Source organism: Artemia franciscana, chromosome 2 (genome assembly GCF_032884065.1).
Source record: "Artemia franciscana chromosome 2, ASM3288406v1, whole genome shotgun sequence".
Taxonomy (NCBI): domain Eukaryota; kingdom Metazoa; phylum Arthropoda; class Branchiopoda; order Anostraca; family Artemiidae; genus Artemia; species Artemia franciscana.
The window spans coordinates 16,565,538-16,591,995 of record NC_088864.1 but is presented as its reverse complement, the minus strand read 5'-3'; the positions used below and the strand labels follow the sequence as shown (position 1 = coordinate 16,591,995).

The 26,458-nt window shown below is 35.8% G+C and overlaps 1 protein-coding gene across 2 annotated transcripts in view; it reads left to right on the top strand.

The window, feature by feature from the left end:
- LOC136037939 (ATP-dependent RNA helicase SUV3 homolog, mitochondrial-like) overlaps nt 1–26,458 on the top strand; it is a 377,602-nt gene that overhangs the window by 247,828 nt on the left and 103,316 nt on the right. For both annotated transcript variants that reach the window (XM_065720820.1, XM_065720811.1), the window contains exon 10: nt 7,323–7,513. In XM_065720820.1, the coding sequence (XP_065576892.1) occupies nt 7,323–7,513 (191 nt within the window). The remainder of the gene's footprint in view (nt 1–7,322; nt 7,514–26,458) is intronic.

Here is a 26,458-nt window from a genome sequence, read left to right as displayed (position 1 = left end):
GGGGAATTTGTAAAGAAAGAAACAGGTTTGGGGGAGGGGCGGTCCTAACCTTGTTGCCCCTCATACCTTCCTTGCCACCTACCTGAGACAGGGTGTCAGAACCCCTCCCAAAGTTGAACAATAATTTCACTTTAATTAGTTGGTTTTTGTTCCATCAAGCAGTTCTTTGTAGCTAACTGTAAGCATGGAGCGACTCAGCCTAATAGTAACCAAAACCTTCAAAATGGAAACAGTAGATACATCAAAAAATAGACTTTTTATGCTGACTCCAACGTATAAAATAAAGTTTGACTTTTTTTCAATTCTTTTAGAACTCTACTGAAACACAAGGGTTGTTTAATTAGAATATCAAGTTTTTTTTAAAGTATTAAAAACTTTAGCGGAAAGAGTGAGGGGTTGAGGAGGGGAAAGCCTACCCTCATATTCAGAATGATTTCTGTTCATTTTAAGCTATAATGTTGCTGCTCACTTTCAGTTGAAAAAACTTGTTGTTTTCTTTATTTAGTTAAATGCTTCACACCCGTTTACGGATTTAAAACTACCGTATATGGAACCTTTTCGAAGTGTGAATGTGCATCGTGACTACATCACTGACATCACAAACCTCATCACTGACTACATCGAGGTTTAAGGCTCTTACGTGGGTACACACACAACGCAGGTTTATGTAGATATCAACTCGAAAAGGCCAAGCCAAGCAAGAATTTCGCATGGATTTAATTTGCAAGGCTATGTTTGGCCAGGGTTAAATTTAGAGCAAATATTTAGCGCAGTCTCTGGTGGCAAAAGCTGCTAAATCGTCAGGATCAAAGAGGAATTTAAATTTGAAAACAATTATATTCAGACTTAAATTGTATCTTAAAGATAAAAGGCAAAGAGAGAAATGATAATAGATAATAATTAAAAAAGTAAATGAAACATAAAGCATAAGCAACTTAGAAAGGATCATATTTGGCGTGTATCGTAAAAATAAAAGGATCTTTTTTTAAAGACACTAAAATCAGTTACACCTTCGCAAACGCCTGATTATTGCCTGAAACTAGAATTATTATATGCTTCAATTTTATTTGCTTATTGCGTGATAAAAGTCAGTTATTTTAAATTCTTCAAGTGAGGTGCTTCGAGGCAGCTTGTTTTATCGTTATCAATCACAGAATTATAACTGGCAAATTTACTGAATGATTAATTTATGATTCTCTGGTGGCACAATAGGTTGACGTTCTGCTAGGAAATACATGACACAGGGTTCTATCCCTGGCGCCACAAGGTTGGGCGGCATGCCCTCTAAATGTACTTGTAAAAAAACAGCAACTGAGACGTCGATTTGACGACGTATGCGCAGTCCATGGCTGTTTTTTTTGTTTTTGTTTTTTGTATTATACTAAGCTCGTACTAGACTCATAGCGATCTAGTACGATATCTGCCTCTCTACAGTACGATGTTATCTGTCTCTTACAAATCTTTCAAGAAATTATGAAGAAAACATTCAACCCACACAGATAAAAATTGAACTTGAAGCATATCTGGTTTCCCGGTAGACTTTCTTTGTTATTCGGATTAGGCTTGTATTTAGAATGGGTATTTGGCTACAGGAACTTCCTAAACCTCACAGTCTTATATTTTTACCCATATTTTCTATAACTTACTCCTGTTTTTGTGGATGTTTTGAAGTCGCCTCCCCCTAAATATTTTACGCCTTTTGAAGAAAAACCTTACGCTCGTTCCTGATTTAAAAACCATTCAGCTCTATGGGTTTTATCTGTGTTAATTTTGTTAAAAAAGAAGGCTATTTGGCAATTTAATACTAAACTAGTCCAACCCCCCAGTGAAATATATTTTTTTTTGTCATTTATCTAAATACCTTTATAATTTCACCTGATTCTTTTTGCTATTTTTGCGAACTCCCAGCACAGAAAAAGCTCCATTGTATTTGCCTTCTGGATTATTATATCATCGTATACAAACTGATTTTTCTCTAAAATTAGGAACTTGGTTCCAAATAGTCCTTTTATAAGATGTTACACAGATTGTATATTCAGAGGCTTGGCACATACCCAGGATCTTTTCCGATGGGCAGAGCAATAATTGTAAACAAATCGTATTTTATTATTCAAATGAAGTTCCAAGAATTCATGAAAATTTTAAGATTTGAGGAGTAGGCAAGTTCCCTCCTCCCTATATGTCCCTGTCAGATGCCTAATAACATTTTAGAAGATATTGGTACAGGCAAACCTTTATAGGGACGAATAATTTGTCAGGATATGTATATGTTACCGTGAATGTTCGGTATTCGTGAAGGTCAACATTTGCCGGTGAATATCTGAAATACCTTTTTTTTTCTCCTTGGCTTTAGTCAGTGTTTGTCAATCAACTTAGGCATTCCACTTCTCGGGGGCCTCAAACTGGAAAGAAAACAAAAAACCCAAGTTTAATGAAAAATATAAGAAACTATGGGCAGATCGTAACAATGGCAAGTTCTAAAAGTATCCATTACTTACTGCTTCTAGCAGGAGACCTCCTGCCCCGTAGGCTGCCCGTGGATTAAAAACCATCTAACATAATTTTTGCTCTGGCAATCGAGAACGCATTCGACATGGACTTTGCAGGAGAGTTGAACAACTGAAAGTAGTGTTTTTTTTTTTTTTTTTTTTTTTTTTTTTTTTTTTTTTTAGTATTATGAGCAATTAATGAAGGTTGGCTTCAGTTACAATGAAGGTTTTTTGGCATCCGAAAAGCGAAAAAAGTGTTGATACTAAAAGCTTGAATATCTAGTCATTTTTGGAAGTAATGAAAGTAATTATAACTCCTGAAAAAGAAGGAGAATAAGAAAAAGTCGAAGTTCCTTGAGAACTCTTAAGAAAATATTAAAAAAGAGAAAAAAACATGATAAAAGGGCGACAGAAAAATCTTGGGGGGGGAGTCAGGGTTCCCTCTGGATCCGCCACTGATATACCCAATGGATAGTGTCTAAGAATTTCTATTCTATTGAATGCAAAATAAAAGAAAACAAATGTAACTCGTTAAAAAAAGAAGAAAAAACTCAAAGTTCCTTGAGAACCAAATAAGATAAAGAAGAACGAATTAGACCGATCGATAAAGCGGGTCAAATTTAAAGCGGTCGACTATGCATTCCAGCTTGGCAAACGACGTCATGTAAACCTTTTCAATTACGATCCTCTATTAAATTTGTATTAAAATGAAACCAGACTCGACGCATAATTTATTTTTTTTCATTCAAATCCTTCCCTTCGAATGGTTAAAAGTTTTTTTTAATCCGCTTAAATTTCTTTTTCTTCCAATAAAGGTTGTCAATAGCTTTATAAACTACTCTGCTTTTATAAAGAAAATTTTCTGTATCTTTTCTAAAAGTCATATACACTATTTTTTGCCTCTTTTCATTTGTTTTGAAGGTCTTTTCAGCCTCAAAACTTCATAAATAGCTGAGTTATTGCTTTTGCTATATTAACAGGCTACTTTGTTTTTAACTAGTCCACTCTTCTTAAATTCCTCCTCTTTTTTACTTTTATTATTTTTTTCGTTTTCTCCTAATTTTGGTTGAATTCGATAGATCCCCTTTTGGTTTTTGAACGTGGAATTCTTTAAGCTTTACACTTGTAAGAAATTTCATTTTATATCTTTACAGTTATTTATTTGATTTATGTTTCGTCTTATTATCTCTTTCATTTCTGTAACTGGCGCCAATTCCCAAACTTCATAAATCATCCAGTCATTCTGATCATAGTAACAGGCTAATTCCTTAATCTGGTCAACTGCTGTTAAAATCTTCCTGTTTCTACCTTTTGTTATTAATCTTTTTTTTCTCGTTTTTTTTTCGAATAGTCTTAAGAGCTCTCAGCCTCCGTAAATTGCCTTTTCATTTTAAACAAGTGAATTTTATTAAACATATCCCTTTAAAGAAAGCTTCAGTTTCTTTGTTAAAACTTACTCATTCAATTTTTTGTTCTGCTTTTCTGCTTTGTTTTATTTTTTTTTTAAGAGTTTTTTTCAGCTCCCATGTATATTATCGTAGTAACAGGCTAATTTTCTGAATCTAGCCAACTGCGGTTAAATCTTTTTTTTTTACCTTTTGTTATTGTTTTCCTTTTGTCTCTTTTATTTACTTACGATTTATCTTATGAGATCTAAAACTCAATAAATCCCCTTTTCATTTTTTTCGACTAATGCATTTTACTAAGCATTTTTCTTTAAAGCGAGTTTCAGTTTGTTTTTTTTTTTATTAAGAGTTACATATCCGATTTGCTGTATTGTCTTTATTTCTTGTCTCGTCACCTCCTAAACTATATCACCCAGGCATTCTTTAGATCATGTTAACCGGCTAATTCGTGAATCTGGTTTTTTCTTTTTAATTAATAATTTCATTTTTATCAATTCTCTTTTATTAAAAATAATTCATCTTTATCGGATTTCTGTTTGTCTTTTTCTGTTTTTGTTTATTTATTTTTTATTTTATTTTTTACTTTTGTCAGCTAGCAAGTGCCATAATTCAACAGGTCATTATTTTGATCTAAGTAACAGGCAAGGACATACGTAGAAGGAAAAGGCTTGGGACCACAGTAAAAAGTTCCCCAACCTTGAAGCACTAAATTCTCCCGAACTGTTAACTATATCCAAACATTTTGAAATAAATTGCTTCCCCCCCCCCAAATAAAAAAACTTGGTAACAGCCTATTTATAGATCTTAACCACTGCTGTTAAAATTCGTCTCTTTTTACCTTTTGTTATTATTCATTTTTGTTTCTGTTTTTACTTTCGATTAGTCTTACGAGCTATCAAATTCAATAAATCACTGGATTCATGGCCTTGATCATAGTAACAGGCTAATTCATTATAATTATGCATCTAGGATTATGGAGATTGTTCTAGATTTCTGTATAGGTTATTATCTCTCAGGCGTTTATCCATGTAATAATAGCTTTTCTTGCAATGTTTCAAATCATCCACTGATTCTTAGTTCCACTGATTGTTAGTCTTACGTTAAAGATACGTTATATATAATTGCTATTCTTTAGATGGGATACCTGTGAACTATGGTTATAAAATAGTATGGTTCTAACGAAAATGCCCTGTGATAATTCTATAGAAACAATGCTTTCTATCAATGTTTGAGGTTTTGTGAACATTAAAAAGGTTGTATCTCAGAATAGATAATTGTGATTCACTTTATGAGGTTACAATAGGGTGGAAACTCAGTTAGGAATTTTGTTAAATTCCAATTCGCTTTGAATAAATGTGTCAGCTCGTAAAAGGATTATGAGTAGGCTTAGCCTAGTAATTAAAGTTTTTTCTTCTTCAAATGCATTCCATTTCGTCTGACTATTTCTCAGGCTTGATTTCAATTCTTTGATATTCATCGCGGTGCCTTTTGTTGTTCATTGCCCGGGAGTAAAAATGGGTTAAATCATACTTAGATAGGATATGTAGATTCGCTAATCTTTTTATTTCTTTACAAAGGGTTAAAGAGGGTATTTGAATACTTGTCACCAAATTGGAGCGAGTGATTGATTTGCTAAACCAAGGGTAAAAAAGGGTATTCTAAATACTGGGTATCATTCTCAAACTGTGAATGTGTGCTACCAAGTTTAATAAACCTTCTTGTCTACTAATGTTTGTATCACGGTTAAAAAAATTTCAATGACGACTTGTGGTGGTTTTATTTCACAGAATCAATCGTCAGAAAATCAAATGATTTTTTTTTTTTTTTATTTTTTTTTTTATAGACTTCTATCTCTTTACTTAATCTCTTTTTTATTTTATTCTATCTCTTTATTAATGTTTTTTATTTTTTATTTAACAGCAGAATGTCCAAATTTAGTAAAAGAAGCAATATGTATGACAAGATTGAAATATTACAGTGCCCCCCTCCCTGTACCTGAAAGTGAGATTGTTGGGTCCTGGTTCTTCAGATGGCTGTACTGGATCTGTACCTGAGAAGTATAATCAAAATTTGGTTCGGGAGTGGTGCGATGCACCTTGGAAAATGGGTTCTACTAGCAGTCCTAACGGATCAGTTCCATTCTAACCATTGAATAACAAATTGAATGTTTTCACATATTTTTTTTTATTCTTGACACTCCAGACGCTTCTGCTGGCTACACCACTGCAACGAATAGAGTAATATAATTTTCTGTGCACAACTCATGAACATTACGGTCAAGTTTTTCACCAATTTAGATTTTCCTGAGGGATTGCTTTGATGGACTTTGTTCTTAGAAGCACAGCAAAGGCATTGGGAGGACACGGACTAAAATGGGGAAATGAAACTCTCCTCGACTTACATTATGCTGATGTTTTAAGCATCCTGGATGAAAGTGTTAGCAAAATGAACGAACTTTTAGAAAGTACAGGGCGAAAGAACAGGTTTGAAAATTAATGTTAAGAAGACTAAGTCACTAAGGCTAGGAATGAGTGAAGGGAAAAAGGTGATTTTGGGAAACGGGAAGATCGGTAAGTGGACAGCTTCGCTTACCTAGGTAGTATTTTTACTAAGGACGTTGGGTGAATTGAAGATGTTGAAAGTAGAATAGCCAAGGCCCAGAGTGTTTTTTCACAGTTGAAAAAAAGTTTTGAAGAATAGAAAGGTAAGTCTGCGAACCAAGATCAGAGTATTGGAAGCTACATTGATGCCAGTGGTGAAGTATGGTTGTGAAGCCTGGACGCTCCGAAAAATGGAGAAAGATTTGCTAGAGGTGTTCTAGAGAAATTGACTACGGATTGTCTTGGGTACCCGACTAACGGACCGTATCTCAAACAGTAGGCTGTACGAAAAGTGTAGTTCAATCCCGCTTTCTAGGACTATATGAGAGAAAGGTTGAGATGGCTAGGGCACGTTCTGCGGATGAAGGATAATAGATTGCCAATGATTACCCTCGTCGGCCAACCGTCAAGGGTCAAACGAAAAGCAGGTCATCCCCGGTTGGAGTGAGAGAATGTTGTGAGGAAAGATTAAAGGGAAATGGGGACTTCCTGGGATGGTGTAAAGAAGGAAGTTATTGATCGATTGGGATGGAAGAGGTGTGGGCTTAGGTTTCTCAGGTGGCTTGGTGCTGCAGTGAGTTGTTAGTGGTAGTAGTAGTAGTAATGGCGGTCGGCTTTTTCATCAATAAGAAATACGCTTTATTAGGGTGATGGGTGAGAACCTTGCGCATGGTTATATTATTTTTGCGGAAGGCACTTGTTGCCTTGTTTATGATCCTAGTAATTGGGTTTTTTTTTTACAAACATTCAGAAGAGCTATAGAACTGTTGAATTATTGAACCCTAGAAATTTAGTTGATTTTTTTTCTATCCCATTTTGTCTTTCAGCTATCGTTTCCCGGACCTATTCCCTTCATCAGATATGGTGCGAGACATGCAGAAAGAATTAGATGAAGTTATTCAAAAAGGCGTCCAAGCCTTAACAAGACTAGTACACCAATCAACGAGCACCGTATCTAGTGAGGACACTGACTCGGTTGTAGCGTGGACGAAGAAAAGACGAGACATTATACCGGAAGGTAAGTATTCATTGGGTCCATGATCACAAATTTAATACAAATTTATCTTTACAAGTTTGAAAACTATATTAAGATGAGCTAATCAGAGACGTGGATTAGGATTAGGGACAGTTGAGGGGGATAGGATTTGATTTAAAGCACAAATGACAGCAAATATTAAATCTTGTTCTTTCCAGTATAAAAAGCTTGAAGTTAAGATTGAAGTTAACCAATTTGTGCAAAATGCGTGTTATTGCCTTGTAGGTCTTACGGTTTTTCTTACAAATAAAGACAAAAGTCTTTTCAACTGAAAGTAAGGAGCAACATAAAACTAAACGAACAGACATCATACCGTATATAAGGGGGGTTGTCCCTTCTTTAACCCTCGATCTTTATACTAAAGTCTTCAAGTTCTCAAAAACACACCTCATTCAAATCCAACAGCCCGTGTGTTTGAACAGTCTTTCTTAAAGGATTGTAACGAAAAATCAAGCTTTAGGGTGAACAGCGAGGGTTGAGGAAGGGGCAGCCCCTATCATATACGGAATAATTTTTACACTTTTCAAGTTTTAACATTACTTCTTACTCTCTGTTAAAAATATTGTATAATTATTTAATTTCTGACCGTTTTACAAATTCTGCCAGGAGATACCCGTTCCCCCCCGTGTAAAATGTCCATTGTAAATCCCCTCTTCGGAAAATTCTTCCTACGGAAAATATCCATGCTGAAAATACTCCCCCCCCCCCACAAACGCAAAATTCCCTATATTTCACTATAAAAGATACTATATTTGAAAAATGGAAAAATTGATTAACTAACAGCCCTTATCCCAGGGACTATGGGGGCCACACCATCCTGAAAGATACAGTTATTGAACCTTTTAACTATGCTGAATCAAATGACTATCTCAAAATTTTGATCGAGTGTCTTTGCGGAAAAAAGGAGTGTTAGGGGGATGCTAGTTGCCCTCCAGTCTTTTTGTCCACTTAAAACAAAAAGGGTATTAAAACTTTTAATTTCCAATCAAATGAACCCTCTCACGATCATCTAGGATCACCGGTTCGATATGCTCGCCCCTGAGAAAAAAATAACAAAAGAAAACAAATAAACCCGCTTCCGTGATCTTTCTTCTAGCAAAAATGAAAAATTCCACATTTTGGTGTATGAACTTGTACTGTAGAGTTCTTCGATATTCTGAATGCTGGTGTGATTTTCATTAAGATTGCTTAAGTTTTTGGGGTTGTTTCCCTCCTTTTTCGAAAATTGGGCAAATTTTCTTAGTCTCTTAGGTTTTGATGGGTATAATATTAAATGTAATGAACTTTACATGTTTGGAATCAGCATAAAAAATTCTTTTGATTTATATATTTGTATCAAAATTCTGTTTTAAACTTTCGGCTAATATTGAGTCGAGTCGCTCCTTACTTACAGTTTGTTGCCACAAACTGTTTGATTACAAAATCAAGTTCAGTTTTTGCTAAAACAGTTAAAAATGTGCAAGAGGTGATAATTCTTCTTTTTTTATCTTCTTTAATCTAAAAAAATAAATTATTTTTAATATGTTTTTTATTATTTTTTTAGAATATTATTTTTAAAATAATTTTTTTTAATTCTATTTAATTTTTTAAAATAAAAAAAAGAAGATCAGCATTGGAAAATTCACTTCACATATTCTTGATTCCCGTCAGTAGGACCTAAAAAATATTTCCGTGATGCAGCTGTAGTTTTGCAAAAAAAAAATCTACCCCTTCACGATTCCGTAATGTCTTGAATATTTCTTTTGATTGTGGCTCTATAACCCAAGCTGACCTCTACTACTGCTACAAAATACCCCTGCGTTAAGGAGCCTGAGACACACTGTCAAAGGATACACTGCCACAGGTGAGTACTTTTTCAATGTTAGCCCTATTCGAAGTTCCACTTTGCCACCCACAAAGAAACCTCCAAATATTTCTTTTTTTTAGGGCTGTTCAAAAAGGTTTCTAGGGATAATCTATGGGAGTTCGAGGTCGTGTTTAACTTAGGAAGTATTTTTAACGAGTCGTTTTTAGGTCGTGTTTAGCGAGGATGTATTTACTTAGTAACAAAAAGTGCAACTTTGACTCCTGGTTGATACTCCCAACATCAGCAATGTTTGGTTTTGGTCTAATCTTGTGATTAAACTGTGAAATGCTGAAAGATTCTTAGTCGATTTAGCTCATAACAGAACAATGGCATATATGGGATCTGTAAGATCTATGTCAGTGTTAGGACACGTTTAAGCCCCCTGAGGTATTTACTCAGTAATAAGAAATACGACTCCGGTTTCTGGCTGGAGCTCGCAACACCAGCAATTTTGGGTTTTGCCTCTAATTTTAGGCTAATTATGACATGATGAACGATGATAAGTTGATTCAGCTCACAACAATACAATGGCAAGGGTAGAATCTGATGGTGTTCTTAACACCCAATGTTTAGACATGTTTGAAGCTAGATCGTCACATTCAATTCATGTCGTCAAATTATGGTTAAAATTTTGCTTTAAGAATTACCTGTATACAAATTTTCACAGGAGAGTTTAAAAAAAAAAAAAGCTTTCCACGAAAGTTCTGTTTCGTATATTCCATGTAGGTAAAACATTCTGGTTAATATCGCCTACCATTTCTAGGCGTATCTGAAATTTCAAAGTCACTCATCTAAGCGAAAAGGCGTGCAAGTCCCTTATTATTCATTTTATTAATTCTCTTTCTTGTGCTAATTAACATAAAAAAAAACTTTCTGCTCAAATATCTGGTTTAATATCTGTCAATATAATGAGAAGAGAAATCACCAGTGCAACAGCACAAACACAAAAAAAAAGACAGAAGAAGAAAAGGAAGACTGTTTTCCTACATTAGTGATTAATATAGATCAGCACTTGAATGAGGCCTTAACCCTACTCATCCATACAATCACATAGGTCAAACAGTCTTGTCGTCAGTAAGTATAAGTCGTCATTTACCAAACATAAAAAAGGCAAATAATATGTGCTTAAGACGAGTACTAATTCTATATAAATTAGTTAAAATAGGCTTAATAATTAACAGAGTGTCTTAGATTTCAAGCATGCCTTTTTGGTAGTTTCCTTAAAGAAAACGGCAAACAAACAAAATCAACCCCTCTAGATAAAAAAGAAAAAAAAGAGGTTTTTTTGTATCTTAGGGTAGATAGGATTTTTAGCATGGGGTTTTTGTGAAGAATTATTTTATTTTCTTCTTTTTAAGATACCCTAAGGTCTATTCGTAAAGAATTAGGCAGAAAATAAATGTATGACACTAGTCCCCACAAACACTCCAAGGCCTGCAAAAGAAATTTTACAAGATTAAAATGGCATTAAGCCAAGGGAGAGGGTAGATTTGAGGGAAAGTCACCTACTAACTGATCACTCTTAATTACAATGAAATAATTGGACTTCAATTATTTATAGCCGTATGTTTGCAGTTCATGAGATACAAACATTACTATAGCCGCTAAGAATTCATTTAAGGATTTATAAAGCCGCTGAAATATGCTAAGCATAAAGAATGTTCAAATCTCAAGATCCCCCGCCACCCTCCCTTGCGTAAGTTCCTGGTAGCCTTTAGTATGCTTCTTATTTTGTTTGTAGAGCTGATGTCATTTGAGTTGTGATTTGGTCTTCCAATTATGGAAAAGGCCCTGTATATATATATATATATATATATATATATATGCTGTTGCTGTTTACCTATGTGATTGTATGGATGAATAGGGTTAAGGCCTCATTCAAGTGCTGATCTATATTAATCACTAATGTAGGAAAACTGTCTTCCTTCTCTCCTTCTGTCTCTCTTTTTTTTTCTTTTTTTTTTCAATGTGTTTGTGCTGTTGCATTGGTGATTTCTCTTTTCTATATATATATATATATATATATATATATATATATATATATATATATATATATATATATATATATATATATATATATATATACATGTATATATATATATATATAAAACATATATATAAAGAAAAGAGAAATCACCAATGCAACAGCACAAACACATTAAAAAAAAAAAAAAAAAAAAATGCTTCTTATTTTGTTTGTAGAGCTGATGTCATTTGAGTTGTGATATGATCTTCCAATTATGGAAAAGGTCCTTGGAATTTTGAAATGGGGAAAACAGTAAGAGATTTGTCTTTTCTGCCTAGCACCACAATAGTCCATAACCATGCATCCAGCCCACAGTCTGAAAGGTTAGAAGACCCTATTTTGAACTGTTGGGCTGAGCTAAACAATCAAAATGTTTATTTCCAATTAAGTTGTTACCCTATAGTTCAGTATTGTACATAATTGATGATTACAGTTTCTTCTTTTAAGTTTGCAACCCGATATTTTCCTTTATTTTGTTTGTGAAATTGAACCGAAATCTCAACAATAAGAAGAATTATTAGAGGCGTTCAGTATTTCAATGATGCCAATTACGAAGGGGTGGCCTTCCCTTAAGAAAGCTTTTCAATGAACAATACAGGGTCGTGAACTTCGCATACTTTTGTTGCAGCCACCCAACTTGAATTCTGCAAAAATACTCGTCTGTAAAAGAACTTGACCGCGCCCTATAACTGGCATATAATTAAAAATCTCACCCTCTGGCGTAAAAACCACGCTTACCTATATTGCGATTTTCGTAAGGCGAGGGAGTAAAATTAGGCATCTTAACTCGTAAGTTCGAGGACACAATTGCTTTCATATAACCTACATCGAGAAACCGTGGATAAAAAAAAAGAAACTAACCAGTGGATCGCGCAAATTATACCATGCTTGGCAAAAATTGCCACTGTAAAATGTTTTACACTGGTAAAACTAGTGTAAAGGGGGAGCTTCTGTTTTAATCCATGGGAAATTTTCCCCCGTGGAAAATTACCCCTACAAAATCCCCCTCATAGAAAACAGCTCCAGAGAATGTGCCGAACAGGTACCTAAAATGTCGATCAGGTGTCCTAAGGTGTAACAAAAGGACCAGATATCAAATAAGGTTCTAGTACAGGGGTTGGTTGGTTTCCAATCCCTTTCGATTCTAAAACAAGACTATAACTCTTAATTTCCGATCAACTGAGCATCGTCCAAAGTTTGTACGACCGCGAAAGAGAGGTTGAAAATGAGGAAAGGGGAAGCCCCCTTCTATTCGGAATCAGTTCAGCTCGTTTTGATACTCTTTACTTTCTCAATAATGGCGTAGACCATAAATGTTCCCGGAAATCAGGTATTATACGTCAATTTCTTCCTCGCCTCCCAGCCGAACTAAGAGCCCTAGAAGATTGTGAGAGGGCTCATTCGAACAAAAATTAAAAGTTTTAGTGCTTTTTAAGTGACCAATTAGATTTTAGGCCAACTAGACCCCTTCCCATGCCTCTTTTCCCCCAAACAAACTCGATTTAAATTTTGAGATAGCCATTTGGTTTAGCATAAATGCCAGGTGTAACAAATATGCCTCTGGAGATGCTATGACCCCTACATCCCCTTGGAAAAGGGCTTTAAGTTTTGTAATTTGTTCATTGTTTACACATAGTATTTGTTATTGAGAAAATATGCGGATATTTTAGCGGGGGAGTTTTCTGAAAAAAGGAGAAATTTCCGTGGAGATAATTTTCGGGGGGGGGGACGCCTAGCTCTGTCCAGGGAGCGACCATTTTAGTGAGGCTGTCTTTCACATAAAATTAGTCATACACGGCACTTATCATTAAAAATGAAATTCTGCACACTTATTATGCTGTGATATTGTTCGCCGTAAATTTAAGGTTGACATATTGTCCTGTATTATTTAAGTCGGGTGATAATGAAAAGTAGAAAAAAAATATATAGCAATTTCGCGTTAAACTTGTTGTCAATGACAAGTTGACATCTGTTTGATGCAGATGGATTTTTCCATGCAAGAACAACATTAACATCATCAATATTAACAAAAGTAGTAATATGACACTTTTCTTGGAAAAACATTTCTTAAAATTTTTTCCCAAATCTCAACACCACGCCTAGTTTTCACCCAGAGGTCTCTTGGTGTATTTCTAGGTTTCCTCGTAAGTAGAAATCCTTTCAGGAGGCGAAGGGGGGGGGGTATGCCGTAAAGAATGCCAGATTGGCTTTCTTTAGAGTTGCTTAAGATCCCATTTTCATTTTTGGAATTTCCTAAACTACCCGAAGTCTTGAACCACTTGTCCCCACCTAAATAATATCCTTAACGTCTCTAAGATTAAGAATTTGAATATTTCCTTGAAGTTACCAAAAATATACTCATATTTCGATAGCGAACGTATGGGGTTTGTTGCGTTGTTATATATAGTTTTTGAATCCAGTAAGAACTTCATGGGGGTTTTGTTTCCTGTTCCTATTTTGATATCTCTACCTTGTCACTTTAGGAAAGGTGGACTTTTGATTAAGTGGAAAATTCGATCTAGGAGATTTTGTCAAAACATAAGCAAAACCAGATGTGTAAATGGCGGCTGGCGGCTTGTGTTCTAAAAATCACCGATGGCCCCAGATGGTGCTAATCTGTCACCTTTTAGTTTTTATAAGCTGGCCTACTGTTGTGAGACGGAAGGAACGTGGAAAGAGCTATGGTGTTATGATTTCTGCGGTATCTGTGAATCTTCAATTGACATTGCATATCGTCGAATTAATCATTTGTTTGCTTTCTGACATTTGCACAAATGCTGATTCGTGAATGAAGGCTGTGAGAAGGTGTTCTAAATCTGTTTGCGTTAAGACAAAAGGTTTGTTCATATAAGCTGCTTATCCTATCGAACAGTGGAAGTTCCTCGTCAAATTATCAAGCTTTAGCTTGTCTTAAGTTATATACTCCCGTTATGTATAATTCTAATTCATCTTGCTTAACCTGATATATATATATTCTGTTTACCGTTAAGCTCCATCCAGGTCATCCATCATAGATGTACTGGATCGATCATTTCTGCTAGAATTGAATTAATAATAAAGATGAATTATGGTTTACTGATCAGTTTTAAAAGAATTGGTGGGATATATCATGCTCAAGCACCTATGTAGGGGGTAGGAGTCCCCTCTCTCCCGAAATCCCATTTTTCCGTATTTCTTGGTGTTGCTAATTCAAGTTATCAATCAAATTTTCTATTATTTTTTAGTCCTCCCCCCCCCCCGAGAAAAAACATCCTGTGTACGATACAGGTTATGTTTTTATTTAAAAAAAAATCAAAACGGTTCATTTCGCTTAAAACAATGTCTTTTGTCGATGCTATATTATGGAAATGTTTCAGTAATTTTGATGCCTATGATACACTTTTCATTTTGATCTGACGCCATTTTCAACGGGTTTCAGGCTTTTTTTCGAAATCAACATAAATACTTTTTTACAATAACCTCTTACATATAAGACGAATCCAAATAATAGATGCCATTCTAGAGTCAGTGTCAGATGGCAATTTTTCTTTTACTAGGCAGTTTTTTTTTTTCTGTAAGCGCGTTTTTTAACTTTCGGTTACTATGGGCTGTTGTTCGCTCTTTACTAGGTTGTAGCTACCGCTGCAACCATGATGGACATATTGGACCACATAACCAAGGATCGATCCAGGGGACCCACGGGCACGTCTCATCCCCCCCCCCAATGTGGACAGTTGCACTAGCTACAGAGGTGGAGCGGGTAGAAAAACATGATGGGCGAGCCCAGATTTAGCTGCTGCCCTCCAAATATAGATTCTGTGTCGTGTTCCTGTATGTAACAACCAAAGGGATACTGAAATAGTGACAAGAATATTTAGATATCTAATACACATTAGAAATATTGTCTAAATTAGATACAGTAAATTCCACATCTTGAGGGCCTCTTATGGATATCTTGAAGTTTTGCCTGAAAATGTACTTCAGAGGCTCCATTCCCCACTGAATATTCACTGATTCTGTCTATTCGTTGGCTCACTTTTACATAACACTGTTTAACCGTTAGTTTCATATTTTATAAACGATTTATAATAACCGTTCGTTTTGCATTGATTGCAAATGTGCGTATTTTCGGACAAATACGCCAACGCGCGGCAGTTGGTATCTGAAACTTGAAGATAATTTAAATAGCTTCTCAAACAATTCTAATTGATTGACTATCTCAAAATCGTGCTTGGTAGTGTTTAGACCCTAAATTTGCCAAAATTGATTTTTTGACGTCACAAGATGGCAGAAATTGGCAATTGGCCTCTTTTCCAACCCAAAAATCCCTGGAACTACAAAGGTACGACCGAACAAGTCTTTTCCCGGTAATCTACGATCACTGATTTGACAGGATCTCTCTAGAAAAGAAATTGGTACTTACATGTTATTCCGACCACCCAGAAGAAGTGAAATTAGGTTGATCTGAATGAAATATATCTAAATATGATGAAAATATAATATTTAGTAACATAATTATGGAAACTACAACATAGAATTATGGAAAGCAGGGTGCCCAGAAGCATTATATTAAACTCTCACCTAAACTAGCCAGCTCTATATACCAAATATTCTATTAAAATATACCTCCACAGTAGTTTATCTCACTGAGGCTAAGCTGATTGTCTGAGAGTGCACACTTAAAACCGGTTTAAAACAGATGAAACTGATCAAACTTCTTGAGTGTGGTTGGGATAACATGTGAGTACCAAAAAATTTGTATGCACCCATCAGCATGCTTCTCGGAAAACATACGATATTTCATTTTTTTATGTTGAGAGTAGTCTGCTAGTATGCAGTCCTATGCTTACAACCATATATTGTCATAGGCATGCATTACTCCCAGACAAATCTCATTAGCATAACCATATTAGCACAGAATTTGCATAACCGGCTTACATAGCAACCATATCTAGTTACGGACCTTCCCTATCAACCAGATTGTCTATGCTACAGAGGATACATATCTTTTGCATACTTCCATGGGAATCTCTTTTGCATATAGCTGTGAGGCCCTAGCAACTAGCTGTAGCAACCAGATCCAATATAAGGCTCCATTTTCAATATAATTGATATTAGTAAGAAAGTGGAATTCCGAAAGAGAACAGTTTGAATATACTCTATCATCAAGCTTTGTTTGACAATACATATTTGCAAAAATGAGTGGTTAGTTTACACTATTAGAAGTTGATAGTGGAGTTTCCAGCAGCAATGATACAAAGAAAATATACAAAATACAATGATACAAGAGGATGTCGACTAAGCCTTGGATGGGATGAGATGTATGCAAGATATGTAAAATTGTTGAGCAAATTCAAACTGGAGGAGCAGTTATGTTTTACAGTAAAACTTGGTATAATGCATATAAATAGAATTCAAGCTACTTTAAATGCAATAATGAAATATATTGAGGACAATAAGTTGAACAAGTATGTAAAAAATGAGTGATATATTGTTGTAGCTATGCAATAAAAATGTTTCTAAATCGAAATTTTTTTTTGTTAGATATTTTTAGTAGGTTATCGTTCCTCTAAGAATATTCCTGAAGTAGAAAAAATCTTAGTTAGACTGCAGTCAGTTGTGAGAGTGTTAGGATTTAAAGATGACTGTGTTTGAAAACCAAAAAATCACACGGAATCTTGTGAATCTAGATGATGATTTTCTAGAGTTATCTCTTCTAAGGAAAATATTTTTTCAAACTATGCTTAATGATATAATGAGAAATGAGTCTCCAACTTTGAAAATGAATCTACTTTATAACTCAGGTGATTTACCGCTATTAGTTCTTCTCAACAGCTACCTATGCGTAGAAGAAGAAATCTAAAGAGGAGAAAAAAAATCCATTTTATGTATATATACATTTTTTATTAATAAACGAATTTACAAACATTTTAGAACATTTTACTCATGGCACTGAAATATATATTATACCGGTAGGAAAGAGTATTTTCAACTATAAATTCGTTCAATCGAGGATTGTCACCATCAATGCTAAGAAATTCACTTCAAGTATATGTGTGACATCGAAAAAAATATAATAGTGCATGAAAACCACAGCTTTTGGTTGATAAATCTTACTCGCCTCCGATTTTGAATAATAGATTTTCCACTTTGCTCAAGAAAGTTTCTAATTTGAGGCACGTAGAATGTATATGACACAGTATTCTTCGCAGTTTGAAATATGCATAACCAGTGTCCCGTCTTTATAGTTGATGGGATACTCTTAACAACGATAAGGCTATTGTTAATGCTTTAAATGTGCTCGAGGAAGTCCGAGGGTATGCAATAGGTTTTGTATTTGGACATATTGGGATCCAAATTGAATACATTTATTATTTGATTTGTGTTCATGGTGCCAAGTCTAATAGAACACTGCCATCAGGGGTAATTTCCCAATAGGTTTCAAATTGATTTAGCGAAATTAATGCAATACTCTCCTCCAATGGTTTGTCAAAGGTGCACTCTAAACGTACTGTGCCTATTTGGACAATAGTCCAGACTTGAAAACTGTAAAACCGGCTATTCAAATTCTGTGCTAATATGGTTATTCTAATGAGATTTGTCTGGGAGTATTGCATGCCAATGACCATATATGGGTTTAAGTCCATGACTACATGCTAACATAATACTATTGGGGCTAGGGACTCCTGCGTCCCATGCTTCTCAGACATGTTGAAGTTGGTGGTTTAATCTTAGTCCAGGTTTCACTCATTCTTTGGGTTGTTCCTCCCATTTTTTTCATAATCTATGCATATCTTCTTGCAATATTAACTTGTGACGGATTGATTTGAAATGAATGAAATTGAACATTTATATATTTTAAATCAGCATAGACAGATTCTTTTTATTTTTGAATTGTTATTAGAAATGCCTACTTTTAGAGGTTTAATACCATTTGACGAAGATCATTCTTTAGTAGTGGATCATGTTCACGGTTTCATGTTTGCCTCATATCTAACCAAAAAGATCATAAGTTTTTAACAAGATTGTGGTAGAAATTGGAATCGCTTTGTGAAACATGCCTGCTGTGCATTGTACTTTGTTTACAAGTATTCCTTCAAATGCAATTTCAACGTCATTTGTAATAAATGACTCCAAAAGACATCATTTTCCAACTTTGGTAAATGTCAAAAACAACCTGTAATATACGTTCTGGAATTGTTTAATTTCGGGCCTCCACAGTGCTAATATTCACTTAATGATTAGCTCAGGTTCGCTCCGAAATCTGATTTTGTCCAAAACATGACAATGTTTCTATTTTTGACTTGTAAAGTGTAATAATAGCCTCTGATCGAACAGTTCGTTGCAACGAATAGTCAAGGACCCACGATTAAGAAAGATCGCTAGAAAATAGTTACCAGGCTTCGATGAGCTAAAGAAGGTTTGAATATGGAATCTAGGCCAAAAACAAGCGCTGAAAACGAATATCTGATGGTGCATTCAAAAATTTTGGCGCCAACGGTAAAAAGGGCGGATCTGAAAAATAGAAAAAAAAAAAACAAAGATTGGGTATATTTAATTCTGGGGAGCTTTTTTCAGCATTTTGTATGGTAGAATATTTCTCCATGATTGCAATTTCAGATCCAATTGTACTAATGAGGGATTTTAAGAGTAGAGGAGAAATATTATCTCTCCACTGTACTTTTCATATTTACTTCTCCTTAATGCACTTGCAAGCATTAAAAATTTACGAGCTCTCCAATTGATCGACGTTACGTGAAAAAGCTATACTCTGTGCAAGACTAAGTATTTTTGCAAGTTGTCTCCCCTCCCCCAACATAACTCCTCCGATATGATCCAGGTCTTCTGACGGTCGGGAAACCTCTTTGCCCTAAACTTATGCAATTAGCGGAAATTTTACGGGAGCGCTACCTAGCAATGTGATCTCATTGCACGAACATCAATGTTATCACTTTGTTGATAGTCGAAGGTCTTGAAGCCTACCAAGGACTGGCTAATTATCACAGACAAGAATTATGTAATACAGACGTCCATAAGGAAGTGCCAACTGAAATAATTTTATGGTAGCAACACTTTAATACTTGTCTGTCCTCAATTTTTTCCTAAAAGTCTTTTAATAATGATTGCCTAATTAAAGCAGGGTTATTCAAATTTTTATTATTGCTTAAAGGAGTTCAAAGAATTAATTTTAAATGTTATCTATATCATTGAGCAAATTAAAAATTTTCCTGGTAAGTGTTGGACAAAGCGCAGTTTTTTCAGAGCTTATGACTGTGAAAAGAATCCTGTGTGTGATAGAATCGAAGACTAAGAGTGGACTGAAACAGCTTTAAAATATTCTGAGCTTTGAAATCGTTCCGTATGCTCCTTCAACTTCTGAGCTCAGGGATTTTCTATGTTGGCACTTCGAAGCGGAGTTAAGTCTACCGTGCTAGACTTTTGAGAGGGGCCAGTGGCTTGCGTGAATGGCCTGAAAACCAGAACTTTGAAGAGGAACGTTGCTTGTATGGACGTGAAGCCCTTTGATATCCACTTCATGTCACTGGTTTGCCAAAGGCCACCTGCTGAACATGAAACCATCGAAATCTGCCATGCGGTTGCTTATAGCTGTGTTGAAAGGGATACCTGAAACAGCAAATAAAATTCATATCGTGAGTGACAGGTATTACGGACTGTTCGGTCACACTTATTCAAATGGTGGCAGTATATCTCTGAATGACTGCAGTGCGTGTCACCAGTTACGTGGCCGCTGCTCGAGAGTCTACTCCTTCTCGACGAACCCAAAAATTAGAAACTGAACAAAGATTGTTGCAAATACAAAGAGCAAGGCAAATTTGAAGAAAGTAATTTATGAAACATTGGAAGCAAATGGATTTGACTATAAAAGCAGTTGAAGTACTGCCGACACCTTGCGTGTATAGCTGTCTGGAGGATTTAAGGACAAGACGAGAGCTGTATGTTTAAGTCATGATGTTGATTCGCTCAGTTTCGATGAATTTATGTATTGCACACATGAGGAAGCAGACACTAGAATGGTTCTGCACATTGCCTTTTGCTTCAGAACCGGCTTTGAAAGGGCGATTGTTTGTGCTAATGATACTGATGTAGTTGTGATTTCAACCTGTAGTGCGATTTTCAACCTGTAGTTGTGATACTAGTTTACTAATTCCCTCGTCTCATTAACAGTTTTCCTTGGGAGAATGTTATGCTCGTCCTCCTCGGACGACAACTCGGACAGCTAACTCCTCGTCAAGTTTTCAAATTATTATGCCTCCATTGATTTTTTGTTCCAGAGAACGGAGAAGCAAATGTTGAACTCTCTAGCATTCATTCACTGCGTATCGGTATGTTACACAAGAAGTTTCTTTTTCTCCAAAGGAAAAATTCATAGCGTCCGCCAAAAAGAGCGGTCTGTACATGAAGATCCGTTTTGCAATACAGAAGTTGAGAGATGAAACCTTCACGGAAGCCAGTATGCTCTCCTTTCAAGATGTTGGAAACGGATCATTAGCGCTTATGGAAGGGATCCCAATCAGTTTTCCCTCAGTGATATCTGAGTCCACTTGTACCCTCGTAAGAAGGAGCTGAAAGCGTTGCTCCTACAGAGAGGACGTTTGTGAAACATTGTAAGTATTCTTACTATCAGCTTGCAATCTGGAATGCCTCATTGATTTCAACACCATGTCTGCCAAGCCCTTTCAGTTATGGACGGCAATATTCTTGACAAGATGTTGTTCCTGTTGCTTCGAGTGCTTCCTCGTCTCTGTCGGGATATTCACAACTCTTCTGTGAGTGTAGCAAAAAGTGCTCCAAGAGCTGTAAATACCTTCCTCGATTTTGTGATATTTTGTGTACTTGTGCCGGAAAGTGTGACTATTTTTGCAACTAATTTTTGATTTTGGACTTACTTCTGTCGAGGCTAGGGTTCAGTATCTGTGCACTTTAATTTATTCCAAGTGGCTTCTGTTTTGATGCCACTAACGGAATGGAGTTGCGAAAATGTTGTCACCTTCCTGTGTAGCCCCAATCGCTCTGTTCCTCCCCCTTTGAACATAGCTCTAATGCAAGTACAGGAAAGTTGGTTTCTGATGTCATCACTTAAGTTTTAATTGCAACTAAGTTAAGTTGCAACAAGGAAGCTAGATCTGATTGTGCACATTATTTTTTATTTCCTCACACGGTACCTTATTCTGTTTCACATTCTAAGTTCACACCTCTCATCTAGGTTGAAAAACAGAAAATATAGCTGATGACACCATCGATTATGCAAATTAGGTGATATCTACTTTGGCGCACAAAATTTTGTTGCGCTGTTGCGCTGATTTTCGATAATGGGGTAAACACCCCTTCAGAGTCATATAATCTTAATGAAAGTTGCACAATCATGTTCAGCCTACAGTAGAGGTTTCGAGCTCCTATCTTGCAAAAATTTGGAATTTTGCATATTTTTTTTTTGCCAGAAGAAAGATCACAGGATTTGTTTTTGATTTTTTCTCTCCAAGGGTCATCGGATCGATCCGGTGCTTCTAGAATATCGTGACAGGATTCTTTGAGACGGACATAAAAAGCTATAGTGCCCTTTTCTAAGTGACCAAAAAGATGGCAGGGCAACTAGGCCCCTCCCTCGCCCCTTTTTTTCCAAAATCGTCCTATCAAAGTTTTTAGATAGCCATTTTGTTTATCACAGTTGAAAGGCCCAATAACTATGCCTTTTGATATAACATGACCCCCAACCCCCACACTTCCCGCACAGCTCTAGGGAAAAGGTCTAAGTTATAACATTTGCCCATTGTTTAAGCATAGTATTTTTTACTGGGAAGTATGCATACATTTTCGGGTAGGGGAAGAGACAAATTTTCTGCTGGGGGGTTTTCCTCGAGGGAATTTCCCATGGGGCGGGAAGTTTCCAGGGGTAAACTATACATTGTGGGAATTTGCTAGAATTCCTATATAAAGTTCTTTTTTATGTCTTGTTTTCTCTTTTCTGTCTCAATTTTACGCGTGGAGTTGTTAAGGGTAATTGTCAGGTGCAAATTTTCACCGGGATTGAATTGTCTAGAGGATACTTCCGTGGGTAAGGGGTTTTCTCCGTGGACATGGGGCCAGATTTTCAGGCATCAACTAAAAAAATATCAGAAATTTAATTTTAAAAAAACAAGATTTTTCAACTGAAAGTAAAAAGCAACATTACAACTTAAAGCGAACAGAAATTATTACGTATATGAAGGGAATAGCCCCCTTTTCAACATCTCTCTCTTTAAGCTAAAGTTTGAATTTTGTCCCAATTCTTTAAGAATGACTACTCAAACACAAGAGTCGTTTTATTAGAAATATAATAAGCTTTTATATAAGTACTAGAAAACTTTAGCGTAAAAAGCAAGGTGTTGAGGAGGGGGCGACCCCCTTTATATACGTAATAATTTCTGTTCATTTCAAGTTATAATGTTGTTCCTTACTTTTGGTTGAAAAAACTTATTTTTTTATTTAATTTATAACCAAGGTCATAAGTACTTAGATACGAAATTGGACGGAAATTAAATGTCATTGTGAAATTTATAGGCTACATAATGTGTTTTGGTTGGGGACTATCACATTCTAGCTTGTCCATGCATTTTGTAATTAGAGCTTTCAAAAATGCTGGGATACCAAATTCGATAGAAATCAAATAAGTAACCATTTGTAAAATATTTACTCACTGTGTTGTCTTTCAGGGCCCTCATGTAGTATCCTTAGTGAATTTAATAGTGATTTTTCATTTATCCTTTAGAGCCAACTCTTAAATAATTCATGAATGATTATAATCCAAAGGCGTTTGACATTTCTGAATGTAGAAGGAAGAGGGTCAAGGGAAGTAAAGGGAAGAGGACTCGGGCCTTACTGCCTCACTACAAAATAAAATCCTTGTTCGACCAGGTTTAACATGTCCACCATTCTGCTAAAATCTGGCAATAAAACCTCTGCTTTAACCAATTGGCATAACTTGGTACCTTTTACGCTGTCAGCTTTTAGTTAACTGTCGTTTATTTGGATCTCTTATCAGAGCTATACAAGTTATAGCAAAACAGCCCAATCAGTTCTGAATAGCTTGGTCACATAAACAAAAAAGCTTGTAATGGACGAGATAGGGTATAAGTTATCGAACAGCCTTAAGTCAAAATCTCATTTTGCGGGATCCTTGGAAAACATTAAAAGTCAGCTCAAAAAAAAGTCTCATTGAATAATTTGACAGCTTTTGAAGTTTCGTGTTGTGGTAACTACCTTGATTGAAGTCTTAGCAGACACAGAATACAAATTATTTATGCTCTACGCACATTGAGCAAAGTTTCCTTTGCTTTAAACTAGCCTCTCGTTAGATTATTCCCTCATATATGTAATAATTTCTGTTCATTTTAAGTTTAAATGTTGCTCCTTACTATCAGTTGAAAAAAACGATTCGTCTTCAAAGCATATATTTTTTCCTTCAGAACCTCCTTAAATAGAACAGATGATCGCACAAGCTAGGAGAGGGCTCATTTGATCGTAAATTTTGAGACACAGTGCCCCTTTTAAGTGACGAAATCAATCTAAATGCTCTCCATCCTTTTAACGTCATTTCCATCCCACAGTGCTCCCCAAGCCCCGCATGGAAACGAATTATAAATTTGATATAATCAGTTCGATCAAAACGACAGAGAAGTAAAAAATGTACACAAGAAGGGAAGGAGCAATGGTACTAAGTTATGCAAATTGGTTGAAGTAGAGGTTTTATTGCCAGATTTTAGCAGAATGGTGGACATGTTGAATCTAGTCGAACAAGGATTTTATTTTGTAGCCAGGCAGTAAGGCCCTAGCCTTACTGCTTTTTAACTTAAAGTAAAGAGCAACATTGAAATTCTAAGCGAACAGAAATTATTCTGTAGATGAAGGAGATGCCCTCTCCTCAATACCTTGCCTCTCAAGTAAAATACACGCTACCCATCTCCTGTAAAATTCTGTTTTATGCAATTCCGTCCTCACAATTCCAGTCTTTACTGAAAATCTTCCCCATAAAACTTCTTGCTGACGATTCAGCCTGAAAAGTTCTCCTTAGCATACTTTCATTTGAAAGACTTTAATTTCTGACTGTTTTCCCGATCACTCGGGAAATCCCCCTTCCGTGGAATTTTTTCTCGGAAAGTTCACCCCTGCAAACTCTCCTTCCCACGGAAAATTATCCCCTTGGGAAATTCCCCCCCAAAAAAACAAGGAAATATAATGTATGTAGACTTACCAATAACAAATACTCTACGTAAACAGTGGGCAAATTTCATGACTTACAGACCTTTCCCCAGGGACTGCGGGTCATGTTATCCTCAAAGGCATAATTACTGAGCTGGTCAACTATGCTGAACAAAATGGATATTTCAAAATTTTGATCGGACGACCTTGAGGAAAAAAGAGGCCGGGAAGGGGGCTAGTCCCCCTTCAATCTTTTTTAGTGACTTAAAAAGACACTAGGACTTTTAATTTTCGTTCGACCCTTTCACGATATTCCAGGACTGCTAGTTCTTTGCGATCATCCCTGGGGAAAACAAACGAATAAACACGTACCCTTTATCTTTCTTCTGGCAAATTAAAACAAAATTCTACATTTTTGCAGATGGGAGTAATTTTCAATAAGATTATTTGACTTTTAGGGGATGTTTCCTCCCTTTTTCGAAAATCAGACAAACTTTCTCACGCTCGTTGCTTTTGAAGGTAACAGTGTTACCTATCAGAAGTTGGGAGCCTGAGGAAATAAGTAAGGAGCGATTCGGCTCAAAAGTAACCAAAAATCTAAAAAACGAGATTTTGATATGAACAGATGTATCAGAAGAAACGGCTTATTATGCTGACAAGCTTAAATTAAAAACATAACACCAGTTTTTTTCAACCAAAAATAAGGAGCAACATTAAAACTTAAACCAAACAGAAATTATTACGTATATGAGGGGGCTCTCCCCCTTGTCAATACCTCGCTCTTTACGTTAAAGTTCGAATTTTATTTCGATTCTTTAAGAATAACCCCTGAATCACAAATGCCGTTTAATTAGAATAATTTGCTCTTTTAGAAGCACTAAAAAAACTTTAGCGTAAAGAGCGAGGTATTGACGAGTGGGGCGAACCCTCTCATGAATAATATCTGTTCAGTTTAAGCTTTAATGTTGCTCCTTATTGTATATATATTTTTTTTTTAGTTTAATTTCTGATCGTTTTTTAAATAATAATGGAAAATCCGGCGCCCCCTTCATTGAAAATTCCCTTTCCCCATTAATAATTCCTCCATAGAAAGATCCTCCCACGTAACCTTCTCCACCAGATCCCCCCCACCAGAAAAATCCCTCTGAAAACGGCTCTATGCTTTTCAATAACCAATACTATATGAAAACAATGAGCAAAGTTTATAACTTGCAGCCCTTCCCCCGGGGACTTTGGGGGTTAAGTCATCCTCAGAGACATAGCTATTAGTTTTTTCAACTATGCTGATCAAAATAGCTATCTAAAAATTTAGATCCGGTGACTTTGGGAAAAAATTAGCTCGGGAGGGGGCCTAGTTGCCCTCCAATTTTTTGGTCCCTCATAAAGGGCACTGGAGCTCTTATTATCCGTTCAAATGCGCCTCTAGCGATAATGTAGGACCACCGGGTCGATACGATCATCCCTGGAAAAAATAACAACAAATAAACACTCGATCTTTCTTCTGGCAAAAAAAAAATAAAAAATTCCACATTTTTGCAGATAGGGTTTTTAGATAAGATGAATCTAATGGTGTGATTTTCATTAAGAGTGTATGACTTTTAGGGGGTATTGCCCCCTTTTTTTAAAATAAGGCAAATTTCCTCAGGCTCTTAACTTGATGACATATATATTTGAAATCAGTATAAAAATCCGATCATTTTGATGCATCTATTGGTATCAAAATTCCGTTTTTTTTAGGGTTTTGGTTACTATTGAGCCGGGTCACTCCTTACTTACAGTTCGTTTTCACGAAATGTTTGATTCCAAATATACAAGGTTCCTCTACACTCTACAATGGGGTTCTACCTAGGACGCTTAGGATCATGGTTGCAGTGATATC